We start from the raw sequence: 24437 nt of genomic DNA, 5'->3' as shown, positions 1-24437 counted from the left end.
AAGCTGAGCTCTGTGATATATAGGGTTATATGATAGAGGAGAGAAGCTGAGCTCTCTGATATATATAGCGTTATATGATAGAGGAGAGAAGCTGAGCTCTGTGATATATAGGATTATATGATAGAGGAGAGAAGCTGAGCTCTGTGATATATAGGATTATATGATAGAGGGAGAGAAGCTGAGCTTTGTGATATATAGGGTTATATGATAGAGGGAGAGAAGCTGAACTCTGTGATATATAGGGTTATATGATAGAGGAGAGAAGCTGAGCTCTGTGATATATAGGGTTATATGATAGAGGAGAGAAGCTGAGCTCTGTGATATATAGGGTTATATGATAGAGGAGAGAAGCTGAGCTATGTGATATATAGGTTATATGATAGAGGAGAGAAGCTGAGCTCTGTGATATCTAGGGTTATATGATAGAGGAGAGAAGCTGAGCTCTGTGATATATAGGGTTATATGATAGAGGAGAGAAGCTGAGCTCTCTGATATATATAGCGTTATATGATAGAGGAGAGAAGCTGAGCTCTGTGATATATAGGGTTATATGATAGAGGAGAGAAGCTGAGATCCATGATTATATATTTTTATATTATTTGGAGCAGGGTATATCCTGCCAGGACTCCTAGTAGAGTCAGTGAGAGTCCTGATTACCCCGCCCACATTTAGTGATTGCCAGCCTTCTATGTACACGCACGGATAGAGAAAGAGCTGTCAATCATCTTGGGCGTGGGTGAGATAAGCAGGATCAGGTATATGTATAGTCACTGTATTTACAATGCATGTACACACTTGAGAGGTACTTGATATAAAATGATGCACAATAGGTATACATATTGAATTATAAGGTTATACAAGTACCAATGGCAGTGAAATCAGATGGTTGTAATACTCCAAGATAAGATAAGATATATTTCAGATAAACTTGGCACACAAAGCATACTTGATAATATGTCGTTTTATCTTGTGATAGAGGATTAGTGATCCAATATGTAATGTTTCGGTCTGTGTTACAATAGACCTTCTTCAGACACGGATCGCACCAGTATGGAGGATGCCGGAGTAAGGTTGTACCAACCAGAGAGATATAAGAGATTATTTTCTCCTCCTCGTTGTGAAGGATGTGGTTATGGTTTCTCGGTAATCCCAGTTTGTTATTGTTGGTGCAGTGATAGACTGCAGCAGGCAATATTGTGCAGTGGAGAACTCCTGGTAATGTCCCCTCTGGGGACAGGGAATGATCTAGTTAAGTGGTAACCATTGCATAGCATTGTACTTGTCTGAAAACTGATGAGCTGATATCCAGCCTGCAGGAATCCACCTATATTATCATCTATCGGGTCATTATATATCATTAATAAGGCACAGACAGATGGATAGATAGATAGATATTAGATAGATAGATATGAGATAGATAGATAGATAGATAGATAGATAGGAGATAGATAGATAGATATGAGATAGATAGATAGATAGATAGATATGAGATAGATAGATAGATAGATTATTAGATAGATAGATAGATAGATAGATAGATATGAGATAGATAGATAGATAGATAGATAGATAGATAGATAGATAGATAGGAGATAGCTAGATAGATAGATAGATAGATAGATAGATAGATAGATAGGAGATAGATAGATAGATAGATAGATAGATAGATAGATATGAGATAGATAGATAGATAGATAGATAGATAGATAGGAGATAGATAGATAGATAGATAGATATGAGATAGATAGATAGATAGATAGATAGATAGATAGATAGGAGATAGATAGATAGATAGATAGATAGATAGATAGATAGATAGATATTAGATAGATATGAGATAGATATTAGATAGATAGATAGATAGATAGATAGATAGATAGATAGATAGATAGATAGGAGATAGATAGACAGACAGACAGACAGACAGACAGATAGATAGATAGATAGATAGATAGATAGATAGGAGATAGATAGATAGATATGAGATAGATAGATAGATAGATAGATAGATAGATAGATATGAGATAGATAGATAGATAGATAGATAGATAGATAGATATGAGATAGATAGATAGATAGATAGATAGATATGAGATAGATAGATAGATAGATAGATAGATAGATAGATAGATAGATATGAGATAGATAGATAGATAGATAGATAGATAGATAGATAGATAGACAGATTTTTTAAATCAATTGAATCTAATAATATCATGTGTAAAATTTGCCTGGGAGTGTAAAAAAACCCAAAACATTCCAGTAAAATAACCGCAAGTAAATGAATTGACATTCTACAGAAAGTACTTTGGAAAATTAATCACAACTATTATAAAGTTTATGGAGTCTTTCAGGATTATAATATTGGTGATAGGTCATCAGTATCTGATTAAGGCAGGCCTGACACCCATTACCCATGCCCACGCCTCTGCTGAGCACCAGTTCCTTTTCTCAGGCCAGTGATGTCATGTGCATTGGTTACACACCACAGCTTATTCCCATCAAATGAATGGATTGAACTACTATACTATACCAAGCACAGCCATTCTACGGGTAGAGGGATGATGCAGCAGCCGTGCCGTGCCTCTCCATGTTGGTCCCCAAACATGCTGATATTGAAGGCCCAGAAGGCAGACTATTAGTATCATAGTACTGCAATACACCTTTAAGAAAATGTAAAAAAATGTTTAAGAAACATTGATTTCAAACTATTTTTGCAAAAAATGTTTGCTATTTTTATTCATTGCTGTTAATAAAATAAATTATGGTTTTACTATCTGGATTAGATATCGGAGTATATACATATATGTTATGGTCTCCATTATGTGACATATTTTGGTATGTTCTAAGTTATCCTATGTGATGTGTATGTGCTGTTACTGTGTCCTGCTCTCATCATGTCTTGTTATATTCATTTAACTATTACTTTTCTCATCCATCAAGATTCCTGATCCATACTTTATAAGAGACCCCCAAACTTTCCTCCTTACTGGGGATTTTGTGAAGGTATCTGTGCACTGTTAGCGGTGTGGGCACATATTATTAACATGTTCACGTGTGTTCTCTGAGAGCCTGAGACATCTCTGCGGTCTTTAGTTGCATGTCACCACAGGTTAACATTCTAAGATAACCCAGATCCTATCATAAAATGGTTATTTGGTTAAGTGAAGCATGCTTGAGAGAAAGCAAAGCTTGTCTACAAAAATACTAACACTTGGATGAGTCTGCAGCCCGGGAGAAAAGCACCGGTGAATTTTCTGGACTTCTTTCATGGCTGACTTGGGATGTGCTTGCATTGTCAAATAGTGTGTTGACCTATCTCTTTGATGCATATTGATTATGACAATCACTCCTCTCTCCCTGCAGGCCATGGAGGAACAGTTACAGAGTTTTGGACAGACGCCATCTCAGTTGCTTATTGAGCCACATCCGCCTCGGAGCTCAGCCATGCACCTGGTGAGATATAACGGCATGTAGGGAAATTCTTATTTATTTTTTTTCCCGGCTAGAAAAGGGTCGGGTCTTTGTGATTCAATACATCAGTGTACACTTGAGATGAGAATATGTGTGCACTCATATTCCACTTTTTTATTTTTTTTCTTTACTTTTTGTGACCTTATTAAGATAATTTTCATGATTGAGAAATAAAAGCGATTGTTCAAAAACAAGTAACAAGAAGAGAAGCGAACGCAGTCAAATATGACGTAACATTCCCACAAAAAATTGTTCTCTGATCCATTAGAAATGTACATAGTGTAAAGTTATCTTCTTACCACTCCTTTCTGGTCCTCAGCTGTGTCATGTGATCAGTAATCCGATTCCCTTACACTGGAGGTGATTTACCAAGAAAAATTATCCAAAATTCTGCTGTAATTTGGGCCCCAAAACTGGCTACCATGTTTTGTGCCACATTTTAGGGAAAGGGGTGGGTTTTAAGAAGCAATATTATGTACCATAACTTTGGTGCACTTCTTGTTGGAAACTAAGCCTACAACTAAGAGATCTAAAGTTAGACTAGTAAGTCTACAAATAAATGACAGATTTATCAGACACTCATAAATCCGGCACAGTTTAAGACCGTCCAGTCTCTGTTTACCATTTTTTAAAACTTAGACCATTAGGGTAAGTTCACACGGAGTAACGTGCCACGTGATGTGGCATGTATATGGCGTGTGAGACTTTGAGCGCCGTATACATTCCCATTGATTTCCATGGGAGCCGGGATCATATACGCCGCGTTATTTTGCGGCCGTGATTTTGCGACCGCAAAATCACGGCCGCAAAATAACGTGGCGTATATGAGACTAACTCCCATTGAAATCAATGGGAGCGTGTACGGCGCTCAAAATCTCACACGCCATATACATGCCACATCACGCAGTAAGTTACTCCATGTGAACTCCCCCTAATAGTAATGTTTCTCCATTCATTCCTTTAAGGAGGACCTTTCATGGTCCAGGGCACAGGCAGTTCTATATACTACTGGAAGTGCGCTGAATTCAGTACACTGTCGGCCTCCCCGATCTGTGCGCCGGGTAAAGAGCTTTCCTCCCCGCTCACACTGTACAGTGCTATAGGCGCTGCTGTGGAGAAGGACGTACCTGACGGACTGTCAGGAACGCCTTTCTGACTGTAAAGAGCTACGGTACCGGGACCGAAAGCTCTTTACCCGGGGCACAGATCGGGAAAGCCGACAGTGCGCTGAATTCAGCGCACTGTCGCTTTTCCAGCAGTATATAGAACTGCCTGTGCCCCAAACCCATGAAAGGTCCTCTTTAAGAGCTGTAATGAAAGTCTCATAGGAAGAAATGAATAAACTGACTTCCTAGTCACACGTAAGACACTGTGTCTTTTGACGAGAGTGTTAGGCTGTATTCACACAGAGTAACGGCAGGCGTTTTTTGTGTGTTTTTTGCACATAGCGCCGCGTTAACGCCGCGTATACGCCGCGTTAACGCCGAGCAACGCCACCGCAAAATAGCGCAGCGTTAACGCGGCGTACACGCGGCGTTAACGCGGCGCTATGTGCAAAAAACACACAAAAAACGCCTGCCGTTACTCTGTGTGAATACAGCCTTAGTCGCATGACACAAATAAGGACCAGAAGGATAACTCACACATACAACCACCGAGAACAAGATTCTCTTTACAACCATTTATGTCATGGGCCTTTCTAACACCCCAGAGAATACATTTTTATGCGGGAGTAATACTTTTACGTTGTTCACAACAGTTCAGTAAATCACGTCCCCTGATGAATGTACTCGGGTAGTGGAAACATGTAGAGAGTTTATGGAAGCTGAGTTACTCAACTTTTACATAGGGCAATTTATCGCACCTTAGGATATTGTTGGCCATAGCCAGAGTAAAGGTTTCAGCCAAGGTTAGGACACTACAGCTATTGATCAGTACACACAGCCTGCACATGTGCTTCCGATGTGGGGCCAAGTTTGCACCAGAATGCAGCCTGAATGCCGCTTGTAGTGACATCCAAGTGCATTCTGTTATGCATTTGTGTTTATGGAGGCTTCAGATTCCCATAGATGTGAATGCATAATAGTGTGCACTCACATGTCATTCCGAGTACATTCCTATGCAGATTTAGCCCTATATTGGAAGCACACTCAGGTGTGTGCATGGGGCTTTAGTTTATGTTTGGTTCACTGATCAGTCATACTAAAAAAAATCTGCCATAGACCCCATTATCTATCACACCAAGTGGTCCTGTAACTGTAAGTTTCTTCTAGTAAAGATTTAGATAGGGTACAGATGGTTATAAAACTAAATGTATAAATGTATAACTGTGCTCCTATGATGGAACTAAGCTGACCATACAGATGATATAATATTCATATACAATGTAGTCGATCATTTGTGCCACAGTTCAACCAGCAACAAGACAATAAACTGGAGTATTGAGAATTAGTAAAAAACAAAAACCTGACCACTTGGTGCTGGTGCTTGTGGTCACAAACAAAATTTTCCAACTTGGCTGATCACGTTGTCAGCATATAGTGTGCCGTCAGATCCATTAAGCCCTCTTTGTTTTTGTGCATGGGCGATTACATCAAGTTACTGTGCTGTGACGGATTTTTGTTAACCACAATGGATATTTACCACGTTTCTACAGAGTAGGTGATAAACATCTGATGTTTGGGATACCCATTGATCACTAGAACAAGGGTCCGATCATCTCAGTGCCATCCTAGTGATCAGTGGGACCCCATTTATCACGCACTCATCTTCTATACAGAGCTAGCTGCAGATGTTGAGTGAAGAAGGAATTGTGTAAGATTTCTGTTCTGAAGTCAGAAAAATGTAGATTCAGCTCTGCAACAAAACACAGGCGGTACCTCAGGATCAGTAAAAAAAAAAAAATGCCTATCATAATAAATATTGTAATACAGCTGCTTGCTTTACCTGTTTCTGACGCTATTCTTTGTTCTTCCCTCTTACCAGTGCTTCCTTCCACAGAGCCCCCTCATGTTTAAGGACCAGATGCAACAAGATGTCATCATGGTGCTGAAATTTCCATCCAACTCCCCAGTCACACATGTTGCAGCAAACACACTGCCCCATCTAACTATTCCTGCAGTGGTGACTGTCACATGCAGCAGGCTGTTTGCAGTGAATAGGTGGCACAACACTGTGGGTACGTGGTGACCTTTTCCACTATATACCAATTAGTTTAATCACATTGCATGAAATGTCACATTCAATTTAGGATGCATGAAGCTTTCTCGCAGGCATCATAGCTTGTGTTCGGGGCCACATAGAATATGTACACAGTAGTAAAGATATTCCTGCCGCTGCTGTTTATTCTGCTGCATGAGAGGAGTACTAAAGAAACGAGACCTTTATATTGTCACTCATGGTCCGAGGCTGCTGAACATGTTATTGTTTGCCTGAGTGATCCCTGGTCAGAGACTATGGCCGCCTTAACACGGCCACTTTTTATAAAGAAGTCACTGCGGTATTCAGCTCTTCACAAGACATGGATACACTACAAATTACTGATCTATTACAGTATCAGCAATGCAGAAGAGAGAATCTGCAGCAGAAATGAACCTGCGCAACATGGCAATTTATGGTGCAGGTTTCATCCTTTGCGGTGCATACAGTGAATTCCACAGCAAAATCTTCAACAACTCCATATGTTATAAATGTGTATTTTGCCACAAATGTAGAAATACCTCCAACCCCTTCCCACTTGGCGCTGGACTGTTATGTCACACTGAACATAGAAGTAACACTCAGCATGTGCCAGACTGTTTCTGGCTTTATTATACGGCTGAGACCCTGCTGTAGCTGCAGTAGTCTGAAAATGCAATCAGGTCATCTGGATGGTTAGGGGGCAAGAGTGCCCCCTGGAGTCCCCCATGGTTAGATCACAGGTTTGGGTTATTAAGGATTGCCATTGATAGGCCACCTGACTTCCTTACCCTATTACACATGGGGAGCCTATGGCCCATGTACTGCAATATAGAAGTATTGTAGTATATTGTACAGGGGATCCAGCAATCCCAGGTTGTGGGAAAGTAAAAACTTTTTCACTGTATTTGTTTTTTTCAAGTATATATACATTTTTTTTAACAAAATCCATTTTCCATGTATGTCCCCCCCCCCCCCAAAAAAAAGGAAAGTTAATAAAAACATATGTACCCCAAAATGGTACCAACTGAAGTCATTGCACGAACAATGTCGACCAAACAATAAAATTGTTTGGGAAGGCAGAGATAGAAAATATGAAAAAAGTCACCGAGTCTTTACTGCCAAACTACCCTAATGCTCACCTACATCAAGCCAAAGCTTCACTTTATAATAGTAAAACAAAAGATGTGTCCTTGGAAGGATCGCTGATGTTATATATACTGTATACATCTATAGAAATATCTAGATAGATATATAAAGTATATCTATCTATGACAGAGCATTGGGTACATTTGTACTACAGAGCAATGAATAGATTTATACTACAGGGTATTGAATCTGGGACACAACGTTTTAGGAGCACAAGCAAAGTCATCCGAAGATAAGACACGGCGGACTGTCAGCACAATGGTGTCCATTCTGAAATATTTGATTCTGGACAAATCACAGAGGAACACAAATCCCCCTTGTGTGTAGCCAGGTATAACAACAGCTGGGCCGTGGGGGTGGCTGCCAGCTTATCTCCCATTGCTACCGTTAGTATTCTGGGAATTGTGTTCCCTTTGGACAAGTGTCCTGTTCCTGTATAGTGTGCTTGGTTACATAGGCTCTGCCTTCCCGCTAGGGTTCTGGCATGTTGCATTCCTTGGAGACTTTTGCAGAAATTGAGCACATCATTGAACATCGTGTCAGTAGTTCTTCTCAAAGACAGGACACTCTACAGTGAAAGAGGCGACCACATTTTACAGTAGTCTGTAAAGATCAATGTATTCATTCACTTATATACAGTCACATCTTTACTAAGTATGCAGCACTGTAGCAGGTCATACACACAAGTCTAAAGATCGTCAAAATGGATGAAACCGACCTTTAAAAAAAAAAAAATTAATTGGGTGAAATCTAATGATGAACCGTCATTGGCTGAAAAGTGTTAAGAATTGAATCTGCTGTTCCATCAGCCTGCCGCTATCTAAAGCAGGGGTCTCATATTCACATAGGTAAATGGGCCTCGCTTACACAAAAATCAAAGTTGACTGGTCTCATTCCTTTCAGATTCAGTTCAGTACAAAACTATTATTAATTATTTCTATTTTAGCTATTAGTTATATAATAATACAGTATAATAATACTTCTAGGTTTACTTACCTGAAATCCCCATAGACTTACATAGTGGCTCTGCCCTTATACACATAAGGGATGTGGCGCTCTCCTCCTTGGGCCTGTTTTCTGCTGTCCTTAAGGATGTCTTGGGAGTACTGGCACCCTGTGGACTGCAGATGACAGCCTCAGGGGTCCTGTCCCTGATTTAAAGTGTATGACCATTGAAGGAAACAGTCTGATCATAATCTCTTTCCATGTAGGTCTTAGAGGAGCACCAGGTTACTCATTGGACCAAGCTCACCATCTTCCTATTGAGATGGATTCTCTGATTGGTAGGTATAAAAAGAGTTATGTTATTTTTCTGAATATATACAATGTCAACAACACTTTTATCAATGTATCAGATAGTACTTAGTCTAGGTATACAGGTAGATACTGTAGGCGGAAAAAATTTCCCTTAGGCTTGGTTCACATCTGCACTGAACATGCGGAGAACTACTTTCCTTCATGAACTACTTTCCTCTCCGCAAGACGTGTGTGGACACCGTGCGGAAAACACAAGAACCCCATTATAGACTATGGGGTCCATGTGCTTTCATATGCTCACCGCTTGTCAATGCGTTTGGTATTCAGTTCGGGTTGGTCCCCATGCGCACTCCCCGAACAGAGATGTGAACCAGGCCTGAAGCCTATAATTCGGAGGATGGAGGTGGAGCTGAGCTGTCTCCTTCAATAGTTCTCCATGGTGTAATCAAGTTTTATATGACTACAATTAAAGTATTATCTTTTGTTGTAATCCTGTCCTATGATGGATGACTGCTGACTCCACCTCCTGTATTCCCAGCACAAGCTGAACAGTGATCTCTACAAACAAGAGGTGTATAAATTAATAATATTTTATGCAATTTTCCAACAGCCAATAATTCTGGAGTTAACAAGCGCCAAATCACCGACCTCGTGGATCAGAGCATTCAGATTAATGCGCACTGTTTCGTGGTCACAGCAGATAATCGCTACATCCTTATCTGTGGTTTCTGGGACAAAAGCTTCAGGGTATACTCAACAGAAACAGGTACAAATGAAATCCGGGGGTCTTGGACAGTTCTTGGTAATGTTTCAGCATCAGGACTAAACTTCATTTCTATACAATAAATTCCATTTTGATGTTCTTTTTAGGAAAACTAACACAAATTGTGTTTGGACACTGGGATGTTGTCACTTGTCTGGCGAGATCAGAGTCTTACATCGGTGGCGATTGTTACATTGTGTCAGGCTCACGTGACGCAACTCTGCTTCTCTGGTACTGGAGCGGGAGACACCATATTATTGGAGACAATCCAAATAATAGTAAGTACTCTGATATCGCAAGTTCTGTATGCTGATTGTTTATGTGGAGGACAGGTGTCTGCAGTATAAGGGTAGTAAGTGAGTCAGGTTATCGAGTCTCATCTTAGTAGTAGATCTTTTTTGTTCATGTAGTTTGTAGTTGAGGTAATTGTCCAATAAAGAGTAGAGGATTCATGTGAACTGCAGCTCTCTATATGGTAATCCTGTCTGCAGCAAGCTCTGGCAACATCAAAACAAAGGTGCTGTGCAGAACTGTACAAGATAATGTAGATGAAAATACCTATTTGACCTCTATGGTGACATCACTTAGTTAGCATTCAGATCCATATAGGTACTTTTCTTTTTTTTAATAAGTTATGGAGAGCTGATATCCATCTTATAGGTTGCACGCTTCTTTTTCTGAAAGCCTTTGAAGGTATAGCTCAGTTTTCCGCAATCTAAGGCTTTGCCTCTTTAGTTAAACAAACTCATAACATCCATTTAAATAAGACTAGTCACATATATGAGGTGATCATTTGGCCAGTTTGTCTCAACGTCCATAAGCTGGCTTTGTATATTTGTGTAAGTCATAGATTGTTGTCCACCATGTTGGAAACTTTTAACCGTTAGTCTAGAAAATAGACAAAGCGGTAAACATAATAATAGAGTCATCATGTCTCCAGTGTGCCGCAAATATGTTACCTGACCATGTTGGTTGGAAAGGTTTACTGTGGTATCAGGCCTACAATCAGGGGTTTAACTTGAGGAGGTGCAGAGGGTGCAGTCGCATCAGGGCCCAGGAGCCTTAGGGGTCCATAAACATTGGCATCAGTATTGAGATTGCAGCTTCCATCTGGCCCATAAGCCAAGGAGACCCACAGATTACTCTAACCACACTAAGGTGGATTAACCGTCTTAGCTCCTGTAACCATCACTATGAAGGATTCGCTGTAGGAATAAAGTAGGGGGACCCGGACAAAAGATTGCATTGAGGCTCACAAGATTTTAGTTACGCCACTGCATACAATCAATATGACCAAGCAATTATAAACTGAGTGTGAATTTCTATCCTGATAAAGCTATGGCCAGTCTCATAGATGGGACCTTTATCGGATAACTAGAATGAAAAGCAGCTGCAAAGACCATCTATCACTCTGGGGAAAATGGCAACTGTACATTACATGATGTCATGTAATGTAATGACATCATGTAATGCTTTGTGCTCCCTGTGGTGGCGCTGCACTTGTTGCTGCATTCCACACATTACAGCTGTTTTAGGTCTCAGTAGCAGGACACCATGAACAAGTTGCCATTGTCTTTCCTCAAAGCAGACAGCCACTATAAGATAGCAGACAGGCCGGTCAATGCTCAGGCCCATCTTTGTAACAATAGCTGATCATATATGAAGCTACACGTAGCCTGCACCTCATCTTTATTAACCAGCATTTCTTCCAGCAAATTAGGGCTTGTTAGATGGAAATAAATGAAAGCAGGTTTCACAATGTAGGTTAAATCCAATTAGTTAACATCATTAGGAGGAGTAGGGAAAAAAATCTGCTGATGATACGCTTGGTAAAGGATTGGGTTTCAATGCTGTCATCTCCAGGTGCGTATAGGAGATATAACGCAGAGGATGGCGGCATGAAAAGCTGTTAGGTTATTATAATTAACCAGGCTAGGTGCTTGACTTGTGATGTTTTTCTCGTTTTTTCTTCTTCTTTTCCTGACATCTAAGACAACTAATTATCTGTTTTAACGTGTGCGTATCCAATTAGCAAGTGACAGGTGTTATAAGTATGTTGTATGTTCAAAACATCCTCACCGCACATTGCTTAAAATGCACATAGAAATGGCGGAGCATAAATCATTGTCCTTGAGCAGTTCTTCAGCGTATAATAGTATAAAGATGTATATAGGAATGCTAGTCGTAGGTTTCTATCCGATTGCATTGTACTGACAAAACAAGGTCATCATTCATTTTGTAACCGGTCATATGGGCCCATCCGCAGAGATGTAGCCAGTTAGATGGTGGTATAATGATATCCCGATATAGAGATGTGAACACAGCCATACACATGACCGAGTGTTCTTCTAATGTGGGGCCAAGTTTGCAATACAGTGCTGTCAAATGACATCCAAGTGCATTCTGTTATGCATTCACATCTATGGGGGCTTCCGATTCATAACAATGACACAAACCGAGATAGGACCTGCTCTATTTTCCTCAGAATGGACCTTCAGACGCCCCCTTGGATGGCTCAGTAAGACAGTTTTGGTTAGTGTTATGATTCATTTCCTGTCCTCCAAGATTTGGTCACTTACATACAATATGCTAAATATGCTCCAGAATGTTCAAACCCCTTTATGGCTTGTTCAGTTCACTGTATTGTAATGTTATTTCTCAGCACAAAATGTTTCACTAGTGGAGTAGCAACGCTGTCTTTCCTATAGTAAGTAAGAACTGGGGTGTCCTTCCTCCCCACACAAACTCCTACCTTAGGGCTAGTTCTCATGGGGTGCGGATCGGCGGGAAGCTGTGTCAAAATAGGGCCAAAATGCACCTGCCATGACTGTTGCAGCTTCCAACAGTCGAGGCTTCCTGCAATGGAGTAGGCCCAAATGAATGGGCCTAGTCCGGAGGCCCGGAGGGTGCTGCTGCGAGGTGGACGCTGGGGCTGAGTCAGCTGCGGAATCCGCCTGAAGAAAGGGCAGCTCGCTTCTTTTTTCCATGAGCGGCAACATGCAACATTCTGACATGGATTCAGCGCCAAAATCTGCCCCTTCTTGCCCCGTGTGAATGAGCCCTTAGGCACTGGACCTCCAATGGTTGGTGGTGAACATGGTCCTGAGTCAAGATGAGCGAGTACTATTCTAAACTCCCATTTCGAATAGCACGCTCCCAGCCGGCATGCAGGGGGTTAAGCGGCAGACGCCGGCAAAGTCTGTGTGTCGGACGCTTCCATTCATACCTCTGGGTGTGTGCTATTCAAAACGGGAGTTTCGAATAGTACTCGCTCATCTCTACGACTGCTGAGTATATGCACAATTTCCTGACATTTCTGCAATTTCATAATGAAAAAATAGTAATGTAATAGGGCACCTTACCTCTCATCTTTGTAAGTATATACATTTATGTATAGTATTGTGCAAAAGATTTAGGTATGTGTGAAAAAATTGCTGCAAAGTATGTGTTAATAGCAATTAATGAAATGAATAAAGAGAAGAGAAATCTAAATCCCATCGATATTTGGTGTGACCTTTGCCTTCCATCAATTCCTCGCGGTACACTTATAGATAGTTTTTGAAGGAACTCAGCAGGGATCTTTTGTGGCTTTCTCCAGTCCTTCTCTCTCTTCATGTAATCCCGGACAGACTGGAGGATGATGAGATCCGGGCTCAGCAGGGGCCGGATCATCATTGCCATGGCTCCGCCTCCAAAGGGCAGTCACACCAAATATTCATGGGATTTAGATTTATCTTTTCTTCCTTTCATTTGTTAACCCCTTCCCGACATGTGCCGTAATAGTACGGCGCGTGTCGGGTCTGTAACTATGGCGACCGTCATAGCCACCGGGTGTCTACTGCTTTAAGCAGTAGACAACCGGGTCTAATGCCTCCGATCGGTCCCCGGACCGATCGGAGGCATTAACCCCTCCGGCGCTGCTGTCAAAGGCGCCGGAGGCGCCATTTTCCCGGCGGTGCATGGGCGCCGCCATTTTGGCAGGGATCGCCGGCTCCTGGAGCATGCTCCAGGGCCGACCCCCCGTTGCCATGACAGCCGGGAGCCTTGTTAAAGGCTCCCAGCCGGTCTGCAAATTCTCTCTTTTGCAGGCTGGTGTATACAGCCTGCAAAAGAGATGATGCTTTTTTGCAATGCATTGCAATGCATTAGCATTGTAATGCATTGCATTAGTGATCAGACCCCCTGGGGTTCAACACCCCTAGGGGGTCTAATAAATGCAAAAAAAAAAAAAAAAAAACAAGTTAAAAAAAATATAAAAAATATAAAAAGTATTAAAAGTTCAAATCACCCCCCTTTCCCTAGAACAGACATAAAAGTAGTTAAAAACTGTGAAACATATACATGTTAGGTATCCCCGCGTCCGAAATCGCCCGCTCTACAAATCTATACAAATATTTTTCCTGTTCGGTAAACGCCGTAGCAGGAAAAATAGTCAAAAGTGCCAAACCGCTGTTTTTTCACTGTTTTAATTCTGATAAAAATTTGAATAAAAAGTGATCAAAGCAATAACATTTCCCGAAAATGGTAGAACTAAAAAGTACACCCGGCCCCGCAAAAAAAGACGCCCTATGCATCCCCGTACACCTATGTATAAAAAAGTTACGGCCGTCGGAATATGGCGACTTTTATAAAAAAAAAAATTTTAACACCGTTTTGGAATTTTTTTTAGGGGTCAAAATGTAAATAAAACCATATAAATTTGGTATCCCTGGAACCGTACCGAAACACAGAATACAGGGGACATGTCATTTTGGCTGCACAGTGAACGCCGTAAAACCAAAGCCCGTAAGAAAGTCGCAGAAATGTATTTTTTCTTCAAATCCACCCCATTCTGAATTTTTTTCCTGCTTCCCAGTACATTATATAGAATAATTAATGGTGGCATCATGAAGAAAAAATTGTCCCGCAAAAATTAAGACCTCATATGACTCTGGGAGCGGAGAAATAAAAAAGTTATGGGGTTTAGAAGGAGGGGAGTCAAAAACGAAAAACGAAAATCAAAAAATGCCATCGGCGGGAAGGGGTTAAATCACAAAAATAAACTATTGACACTATTTTTGAAAGCTTTCTTATTATGCAGAATTTTATTTTACATAAGTGCATAAGACTTTTGCACAGTTCTGTATGCATCTATATCTTGTGTGATGAGAGTGCCATGAATCTGCATTGTGTGCTTGTATTGTATACTCTCACATGTATATACTTTATTAAACATACAATTCCATTTGTGAAGCTCCTTTGAAATAGCGTATGACACATATTACAGCATACATGTATTACACTATTCTATATATACTATACATCATATATTTTTATTATGGTCACGTTTTTATTTGCTGTAATGATTCTTCGGTCATTGCTGGGTTGTCCTACAACAATTACTTTTTGTTGAGACTGACACATTGAGATTATGTTAACAGTCTATGAAGATAAATTGTTTTGTAACAGAATATTGAACTTTTGGTTGTCTCTATAAGTAATGCTAAGATCAATACACATTGACATTTAAGTCAACATAAGTCATCTTGTATGGATCTCCAGGGGAGAGCTCGCCGGGATTGAGCTAGTACATAAAATAACCATTCACCACTTGTAAATCCTTGCTAATCTCAGAGCCGTAGAGACAGCAATTGCTTATCATTAGTGCGGACTATGGATCTACCCTCCACATGTATATTACTGGTCACTCTATATAAGATTATGTATATTCATAACCCCTAATACTAACCTGTTCTATCTGACAACTATATACATCTAATCCTGCCTAGTATTTGGACAGCGTACATTTAGACCAGGCAGTCTAAGTGTATACCGTGCCTTATGCTGTATGATGTTGTATATCTTCATCTTTCATACATTTCTGCCTATTCATTGGCTGATCCACCCTCCAACAACCCCTTGGAAATCGATTATAGTACTCCTTTAAATTTGCTTCTTATTCAAGACCAAGGGTCAGCAACCTTTGGCACTCCAGCTGCTGTGAAACTACAACTCCCAACATGCTCCATTCACTTCCATGGGAGTTTGAAGAACAGCAGAGCATGTTATGCATGCTGGGAGTTGTAGTTTTACAACAGCTGGAGTGTCTAAGGTTGCCTATCCTTGATCTAGACCATTGTTGTGTTAGAATCTGCCTATTAGATCACATGTAAGAGAATACTCTCATTCCTATTCATGTCAAACAATTACTGCTGAACTGGAACACCAGTGTAAAGTTTTGGTGCCATGAATGAGGTGGATACCTGGCACCCAGTTGTCTTCAACATAGCAAATTAAAAAAACAAGGGGCCTATAGATAGTTCTTTCACTGGGGCGATCCAAAAACTTCCACCAAAATTGCTGTGAATTATTAGACGTCCACGTCTGGTGGTAGAGTATTAGGAACAACCCAAATACCAGTACAAAGATAGAGAAGAGGAACATTCATGGACCATCATCTTTGTATCATTCTACAAGACGTCCACAGAAGTTCTCTGGAAATAGTATTTTTAAAAACTGACCTTCATGTCTGAATGAAGTCTTTACATACCAATTGGAAACCTCCTTTGGAAACTCCACCAAAAATCAATGGAGGAAAGATTCCTGCATGAAAGACGTTTTCTCTCCACTGGTTTCAGTTTAAAATCAGCATATCCCATGATTGTCACTGGAGTCCTCCGGGCTTCACATCTAGCTGCTGGTTTAGCGGTCCACATCTCCATTGGTCGGGTCCATCAGGGAGAGCGAGGCTAGTGTGAACCTAGCGTAATCTAATACAAATCTCAAAAACAAGGCTCCACTTCAGATTGTATGGGAACCTGCAGAGGTTCTCTTCCATCAAAAATGACTTTGTACACAGAACTGAATGCAATAATCCCTGAACAAAAATGGCCGGATTATTATTTTTGGCCTATTCTATACTTTTTTTTAGATAGTCTGCTTAGAACATGAAACGATGTACCAGCACATGTTGAATTGGCCATGAACCTTATCCTCACGTCTATGACTTATTCCACATGTGACTTTCTGTTCCAACCTAGATTACTTAAAGAAGGCCCGCATAATCCAATCTACTTTCTTGAGATTAATAGATTTAATAATTTATGGTAGAGTTTTTTTTCTATACTTCTATGGATATAGACCCCAGAACATGCAGAACTCTACCCATAGCACAAGATACAACCACCTAGTATGGAAGACCCCATGTACTTCCATTGTTCTAGACATTTTCTCAGCAAAAAATTCATTCAATGTCCAACGTAAAAGAGGAAAGAGCCCTAATCTTAGACGTGAAAGAGCATACGGCTATCGCACAAAGCTAATAACTCAGCCGACACATCACCGGCAGATGATGCCATGACAGAGCAGAAGGGAGAGCGGGAACAAAAGCCTTCACAGAAAAACAAGCTTTCACAAATCCAGAAACTAATTTGAAAGTGATAAAAATTAATTTGCACAGTTTAATTGGAAGCGGTCTCCCTCTCGAACGCCGGCGGAGGAGCTCAGGCAGATCCTGCTACAGGCTGATTGAATTTTTTGTCAGGTAGGTATGTCGGACTCGCCTGCTTATCCTCTCGAGCCCTTCTGTGCAATATATTACGTTCAGCTTCTGACTGGTGTTCTTTAAAAGGATCAATGCTATTCATGTTATGTCCCCAGTGCCTGAATTTTCATTGATCTTGGGACTTCACCTGACATTTCTCATTACTTTGCTTCCAACAGGATACTCACCGAAGGTGTGGGCTCCGGCTTCTCCATGTGAATTACAGCGATTTCTAAGGGGACTTTTTCACCCCCGTTAGATGGGGATCCTGTATCTTCCAGCACACATGTTCAATATAAATCCTAAGCCGTTCAGCGAAATAGGATTATTGTCTGCTGTCTGCCATTTTGGATATGACTTTCTTCAAATCTAGCTTTACCTCATGAAGAAGAGTCAGTGCTAAATGGAAAACTACTCCCTCTTTAATATACAGGTTTAGATTTTTCCGGCCATTCGTACAAGCTACTATGGGCACGATTTTACACAGTGGCCACATTTATGGCATCTATTGACCTAGTCTAATGCAACTGAGAAGGTTAAAATGAGATACTCATTGAGCCTTAAAGGGGTTTTTTGGCCACAAACTGATATTTCGTACTGGTGACGTATCCACAGGAGGTGGCGGAAATGGCTAGTGGATTGGGAGCATGTGCAGCGTCTCTCCTATTGTGCAGCGCCACAGCCCATCCACGGCATAGTGATGGCTTCGGGAATTGCAGCGCCCCTACTATTAGATGAATAGATGCGAGGCTACACATGCTCCTCATCCACTAGCAGCTGATCTGTGCAGGGTCAAGGTGTTGGACCCCTGACATATCCTATACAGAAGACCTCTCAGTATGAAAAGTCAGTGGGGCCAAAACAACCTTTAGGCTAAAGTCCCACGTTGCAGAAACACCAAAATTGGCTACAAATGGAATTGGAAATATATAGGAAGTTCTTATTCTTCTCTCCCTTCTGCTCAATCCACTCCTGGCTTTGGCTCAAAAAACCGCAACAAAATCTGCAACAAAAAAAAGCTGTATTTACGCAATGTGGGGCCCCAACCTTAATCTGGCCATACACATTGAATAGCTGTTGGCTGAGCGCTCATCCAACCATCAATTAATCCATGTTAGGGTGCATATATAATCAATGGAGATAGGGGAGTAGACCACCGACAAATACAGCTTATCTACCATGAGAACAAACAGATTGGACATATGGAGATTCACATGTCCAATCCTTCTGTTCTTGACATCAGCTGAGCAAGCACTGGTCGAATGTCTAATACACGTTAGATGATCAGCCGCTCAGCAGCCTTTAATATCATGGGTATGGTCATCTTAAAGGGGATGTCTAAGACCACATATGCTTTGGAGAATACTGATAACCTATCCCCAAGAAATGTCATCAGTATCTGATCAATGGGTTCTGAAACGCTATACCCTATACTATTCACCGATCAGGTGATCTAGAAGCTGTATATAGCATATACGACCGCAAGCAGTTCTGCTCCTACTCCAGTCAATGGGACCACCACTGCAGAGTGGAAAAATACCGTATTCTTTGGAAAAAAAAACGCCGTATTCTTTTCCCCAATGTAACTAAATGCAAATTTGTTTGCCTCAAAGCTGTGATCTTTTTGTATAGATCTCCTCCATAGTATTATTGAAGTCCGGGGACCGCAGTATGTTTTGCAGTATTGTGCTATTTTTGTATTCTATTGTCTCTTGGTTTTTTCTCTATGATCCCATGGCTCTTCTACACATAGAACATTAGCAGTTTCTTCACATTGTTCTGCATTTTCCTGTCCCGATCTGACCCTCCTGATAGCTTGCTGACCACACGCCTGCTGAATTGTTTAAGCCTGGAGCAATACGGTTTCAATTCCCCATAGCGTCTCATCACCTGAAGCCCTTTTTGTTCCTTAGCCTTTAGCCCTTTGCTACATCTATCATTTAGGATGTGACAGTATGCGTTGCTGAATTTTGAGTGATTGCCGCGGTGCTTGGCATCTGTCCCTTGGAAGGATGAAGCGTTTGTCCTCCGTTTAGATTTTCCTATTGTCTTTCCTCCATGATCTGAGGATACAAGGTTCTTCTTGTGCTGTTGTCCTGATATTACACAGATAACTAGCTATTTACCTCCTTACATGATATCATATGACACTGTGTGTTTGCGCTGGTGATGTCTCCTGATTGACATTACTAGTAATTAGAGATGAGCGAACACTAAAATGTTCGAGGTTCGAAATTCGATTCGAACAGCCGCTCAATGTTCGTGTGTTCGAACGGGTTTCGAACCCCATTATAGTCTATGGGGAACAGATACTCGTTAAGGGGGAAACCCAAATCCGTGTCTGGAGGGTCACCAAGTCCACTATGACACCCCAGGAAATGATGCCAACACCTCTGGAATGACACTGGGACAGCAGGGGAAGCATGTCTGGGGGCATCTAACACACCAAAGACCCTCTATTACCCCAACATCACAGCCTAACAACTACACACTTTACACACTCAATACCACCTCTCTGACAGTAGGAAAACACCTTGAAACATGTGTATTTGGCACTTGCAGTGAGGAGAGCTTGTCACCAGCAGTGAATTTGGCCCTTGTAGTAAGTTGAGGTTGGCACCAACATTTGTTTTGAAAATCAGGGTGGATTGAGCCTCTAACCAGCAGAGTTTGGGCAAATTCATGGTGGAGGGAGCCTCTAAACACCCCAGTTTGGGCAAATTCATGGTGGAGGGAGCCTCTAAAAACCCCAGTTTGGACCAATTCATGGTGGAGGGAGCCTCTAACCAGCCCAGTTTGGGCAAATTCATGGTGGAGGGAGCCTCTAAAAAACCCAGTTTGGACCAATTCATGGTGGAGGGAGCCTCTAACCAGCCCAGTTTGGGCAAATTCATGGTGGAGGGAGCCTCTAACCAGCCCAGTTTGGACCAATTAATGGTGGAGGGAGCCTCTAACCAGCCCAGTTTGGACCAATTAATGGTGGAGGGAGCCTCTAACCAGCCCAGTTTGAACCAATTCATGGTGGAGGGAGCCTCTAAACAGCCCAGTTTGGGCAAATTCATGGTGGAGGGAGCCTCTAAAAAACCCAGTTTGGACCAATTCATGGTGGAGGGAGCCTCTAACCAGCCCAGTTTGGACCAATTAATGGTGGAGGGAGCCTCTAACCAGCCCAGTTTGGACCAATTCATGGTGGAGGGAGCCTCTAAACAGCCAAGTTTTGGGAAATTCATGGTGGAGGGAGCCTCTAACCAGCCCAGTTTGGACCAATTCATGGTGGAGGGAGCCTCTAAACAGCCAAGTTTTGGGAAATTCATGGTGGAGGGAGCCTCTAACCAGCCCAGTTTGGACCAATTCATGGTGGAGGGAGCCTCTAAAAAACCCAGTTTGGACCAATTCATGGTGGAGGGAGCCTCTAAACAGCCCAGTTTGGGCAAATTCATGGTGGAGGGAGCCTCTAACCAGCCCAGTTTGGACCAATTAATGGTGGAGGGAGCCTCTAAACAGCCCAGTTTGGGCAAATTCATGGTGGAGGGAGCCTCTAACCAGCCCAGTTTGGACCAATTCATGGTGGAGGGAGCCTCTAACCAGCCCAGTTTGGGCAAATTCATGGTGGAGGGAGCCTCTAAAAAACCCAGTTTGGACCAATTCATGGTGGAGGGAGCCTCTAACCAGCCCAGTTTGGGCAAATTCATGGTGGAGGGAGCCTCTAACCAGCCCAGTTTGGACCAATTAATGGTGGAGGGAGCCTCTAACCAGCCCAGTTTGGACCAATTCATGGTGGAGGGAGCCTCTAACCAGCCCAGTTTGGACCAATTAATGGTGGAGGGAGCCTCTAAACAGCCAAGTTTTGGGAAATTCATGGTGGAGGGAGCCTCTAACCAGCCCAGTTTGGACCAATTCATGGTGGAGGGAGCCTCTAAACAGCCCAGTTTGGGCAAATTCATGGTGGAGGGAGCCTCTAAAAAACCCAGTTTGGACCAATTCATGGTGGAGGGAGCCTCTAATTAGCCCAGTTTGGACCAATTAATTGTGGAGGGAGCCTCTAACCAGCCCAGTTTGGACCAATTAATGGTGGAGGGAGCCTCTAAACAGCCCAGTTTGGGCAAATTCATGGTGGAGGGAGCCTCTAACCAGCCCAGTTTGGACCAATTAATGGTGGAGGGAGCCTCTAACCAGCCCAGTTTGGACCAATTAATGGTGGAGGGAGCCTCTAACCACCCCAGTTTGGACCAATTCATGGTGGAGGGAGCCTCTAACCAGCCCAGTTTGGACCAATTCATGGTGGAGGGAGCCTCTAAAAAACCCAGTTTGGACCAATTCATGGTGGAGGGAGCCTCTAAACAGCCCAGTTTGGGCAAATTCATGGTGGAGGGAGCCTCTAAAAAACCCAGTTTGGACCAATTCATGGTGGAGGGAGCCTCTAACCAGCCCAGTTTGGACCAATTAATGGTGGAGGGAGCCTCTAAACAGCCAAGTTTGGACCAATTCATGGTGGAGGGAGCCTCTAAAAACCCCAGTTTGGACCAATTCATGGTGGAGGGAGCCTCTAACCAGCCCAGTTTGGACCAATTAATGGTGGAGGGAGCCTCTAACCAGCCCAGTTTGGACCAATTAATGGTGGAGGGAGCCTCTAACCACCCCAGTTTGGACCAATTCATGGTGGAGGGAGCCTCTAAACAGCCAAGTTTGGACCAATTCATGGTGAAGGGAGCCTCTAAAAACCCGTTTGGACCAATTCATGGTGGAGGGAGCCTCTAACCAGCCCAGTTTGGGCAAATTCATGGTGGAGGGAGCCTCTAAACAGCCCAGTTTGGGCAAATTCATGGTGGAGGGAGCCTCTAACCAGCCCAGTTTGGACCAATTAATGGTGGAGGGAGCCTCTAACCAGCCCAGTTTGGACCAATTAATGGTGGAGGGAGCCTCTAACCACCCCAGTTTGGACCAATTCATGGTGGAGGGAGCCTCTAAACAGCCAAGTTTGGACCAATTCATGGTGGAGGGAGCCTCTAAAAACCCCAGTTTGGACCAATTCATGGTGGAGGGAGCCTCTAACCAGCCCAGTTTGGACCAATTAATGGTGGAGGGAGCCTCTAAACAGCCAAGTTTTGGGAAATTCATGGTGGAGGGAGCCTCTAACCAGCCCAGTTTGGACCAATTCATGGTGGAGGGAGCCTCTAAAAAACCCAGTTTGGACCAATTCATGGTGGAGGGAGCCTCTAACCAGCCCAGTTTGGACCAATTCATGGTGGAGGGAGCCTCTAAACAGCCCAGTTTGGGCAAATTCATGGTGGAGGGAGCCTCTAAAAAACCCAGTTTGGACCAATTCATGGTGGAGGGAGCCTCTAATTAGCCCAGTTTGGACCAATTAATTGTGGAGGGAGCCTCTAACCAGCCCAGTTTGGACCAATTAATGGTGGAGGGAGCCTCTAAACAGCCCAGTTTGGGCAAATTCATGATGGAGGGAGCCTCTAACCAGCCCAGTTTGGGCAAATTCATGGTGGAGGGAGCCTCTAACCAGCCCAGTTTGGACCAATTAATGGTGGAGGGAGCCTCTAACCAGCCCAGTTTGGACCAATTAATGGTGGAGGGAGCCTCTAACCACCCCAGTTTGGACCAATTCATGGTGGAGGGAGCCTCTAAACAGCCAAGTTTGGACCAATTCATGGTGGAGGGAGCCTCTAAAAACCCCAGTTTGGACCAATTCATGGTGGAGGGAGCCTCTAACCAGCCCAGTTTGGACCAATTAATGGTGGAGGGAGCCTCTAAACAGCCAAGTTTTGGGAAATTCATGGTGGAGGGAGCCTCTAACCAGCCCAGTTTGGACCAATTCATGGTGGAGGGAGCCTCTAAACAGCCCAGTTTGGGCAAATTCATGGTGGAGGGAGCCTCTAAAAAACCCAGTTTGGACCAATTCATGGTGGAGGGAGCCTCTAATTAGCCCAGTTTGGACCAATTAATTGTGGAGGGAGCCTCTAACCAGCCCAGTTTGGACCAATTAATGGTGGAGGGAGCCTCTAAACAGCCCAGTTTGGGCAAATTCATGGTGGAGGGAGCCTCTAACCAGCCCAGTTTGGACCAATTAATGGTGGAGGGAGCCTCTAACCAGCCCAGTTTGGACCAATTAATGGTGGAGGGAGCCTCTAACCACCCCAGTTTGGACCAATTCATGGTGGAGGGAGCCTCTAACCAGCCCAGTTTGGACCAATTCATGGTGGAGGGAGCCTCTAACCAGCCCAGTTTGGACCAATTAATGGTGGAGGGAGCCTCTAACCACCCCAGTTTGGACCAATTCATGGTGGAGGGAGCCTCTAAAAAACCCAGTTTGGACCAATTCATGGTGGAGGGAGCCTCTAAACAGCCCAGTTTGGGCAAATTCATGGTGGAGGGAGCCTCTAAACAGCCCAGTTTGGGCAAATTCATGGTGGAGGGAGCCTCTAACCAGCCCAGTTTGGACCAATTAATGGTGGAGGGAGCCTCTAACCAGCCCAGTTTGGACCAATTCATGGTGGAGGGAGCCTCTAAACAGCCCAGTTTGGGCAAATTCATGGTGGAAGGAGCCTCTAACCAGCAGAGTTGTGGGAAAGCAGGGTGGAGGGAGCCTCTAACCAGCAGAGTTGGTGGAAATCAGGGTGGAGGGAGCCTCTAACCAGCAGAGTTGGGGGAAATCATGTTGGAGGGAGCCTAGTATTAGCAGAATTGTGCAACGCTTATGGTGGATGAGTATGAGGATGCGGAGGAATTGGAGAGGTTGAGTACAGACATGGAGTTTCATGTTGGGGTGCTTTACACAGGTGGGCACAAAAATGAAGGCTCTATCCAGTGGTGGTTCATTTTTATCAAAGTGAGCCGGTCGGCACTCTCAGCTGACAGACGGGTGCGCTTGTCAGTGATGATGCCACCGGCTGCACTGAACACCCTCTCAGATAGGACGCTGGCGGCAGGACAGGACAGCACCTCCAAGGCATATAGGGCAAGTTCAAGCCACAGGTCCAACTTCGACACCCAATACGTGTAGGGCGCAGAGGGGTCGGAGAGGACAGGGCTGTGGTCGGAAAGGTATTCCCGCAACATGCGCCTATACTTCTCACGCCTGGT

General features: G+C 43.0%; 1 protein-coding gene across 6 annotated transcripts in view; it reads left to right on the top strand.

Moving 5' to 3' along the window:
* Positions 1-24437, top strand: part of NBEA (neurobeachin) — a 561077-nt gene that overhangs the window by 517759 nt on the left and 18881 nt on the right. For 5 of the 6 annotated variants that reach the window (XM_075265947.1, XM_075265946.1, XM_075265944.1 and 2 more), the window contains 5 exons: positions 3367-3456; positions 6460-6652; positions 9012-9083; positions 9668-9823; positions 9928-10098. In XM_075265947.1, the coding sequence (XP_075122048.1) occupies positions 3367-3456; positions 6460-6652; positions 9012-9083; positions 9668-9823; positions 9928-10098 (682 nt within the window). Of the gene's footprint in view, positions 1-2943; positions 3007-3366; positions 3457-6459; positions 6653-9011; positions 9084-9667; positions 9824-9927; positions 10099-24437 lie in introns of all 6 variants that reach the window. The other variant, XM_075265948.1, reaches the window with a different exon arrangement.

The sequence above is a fragment of the Leptodactylus fuscus genome, chromosome 2 (assembly GCF_031893055.1).
Source record: "Leptodactylus fuscus isolate aLepFus1 chromosome 2, aLepFus1.hap2, whole genome shotgun sequence".
In the NCBI taxonomy this organism is placed as follows: domain Eukaryota; kingdom Metazoa; phylum Chordata; class Amphibia; order Anura; family Leptodactylidae; genus Leptodactylus; species Leptodactylus fuscus.
This window is presented reverse-complemented; position numbering and strand designations above follow the sequence as displayed.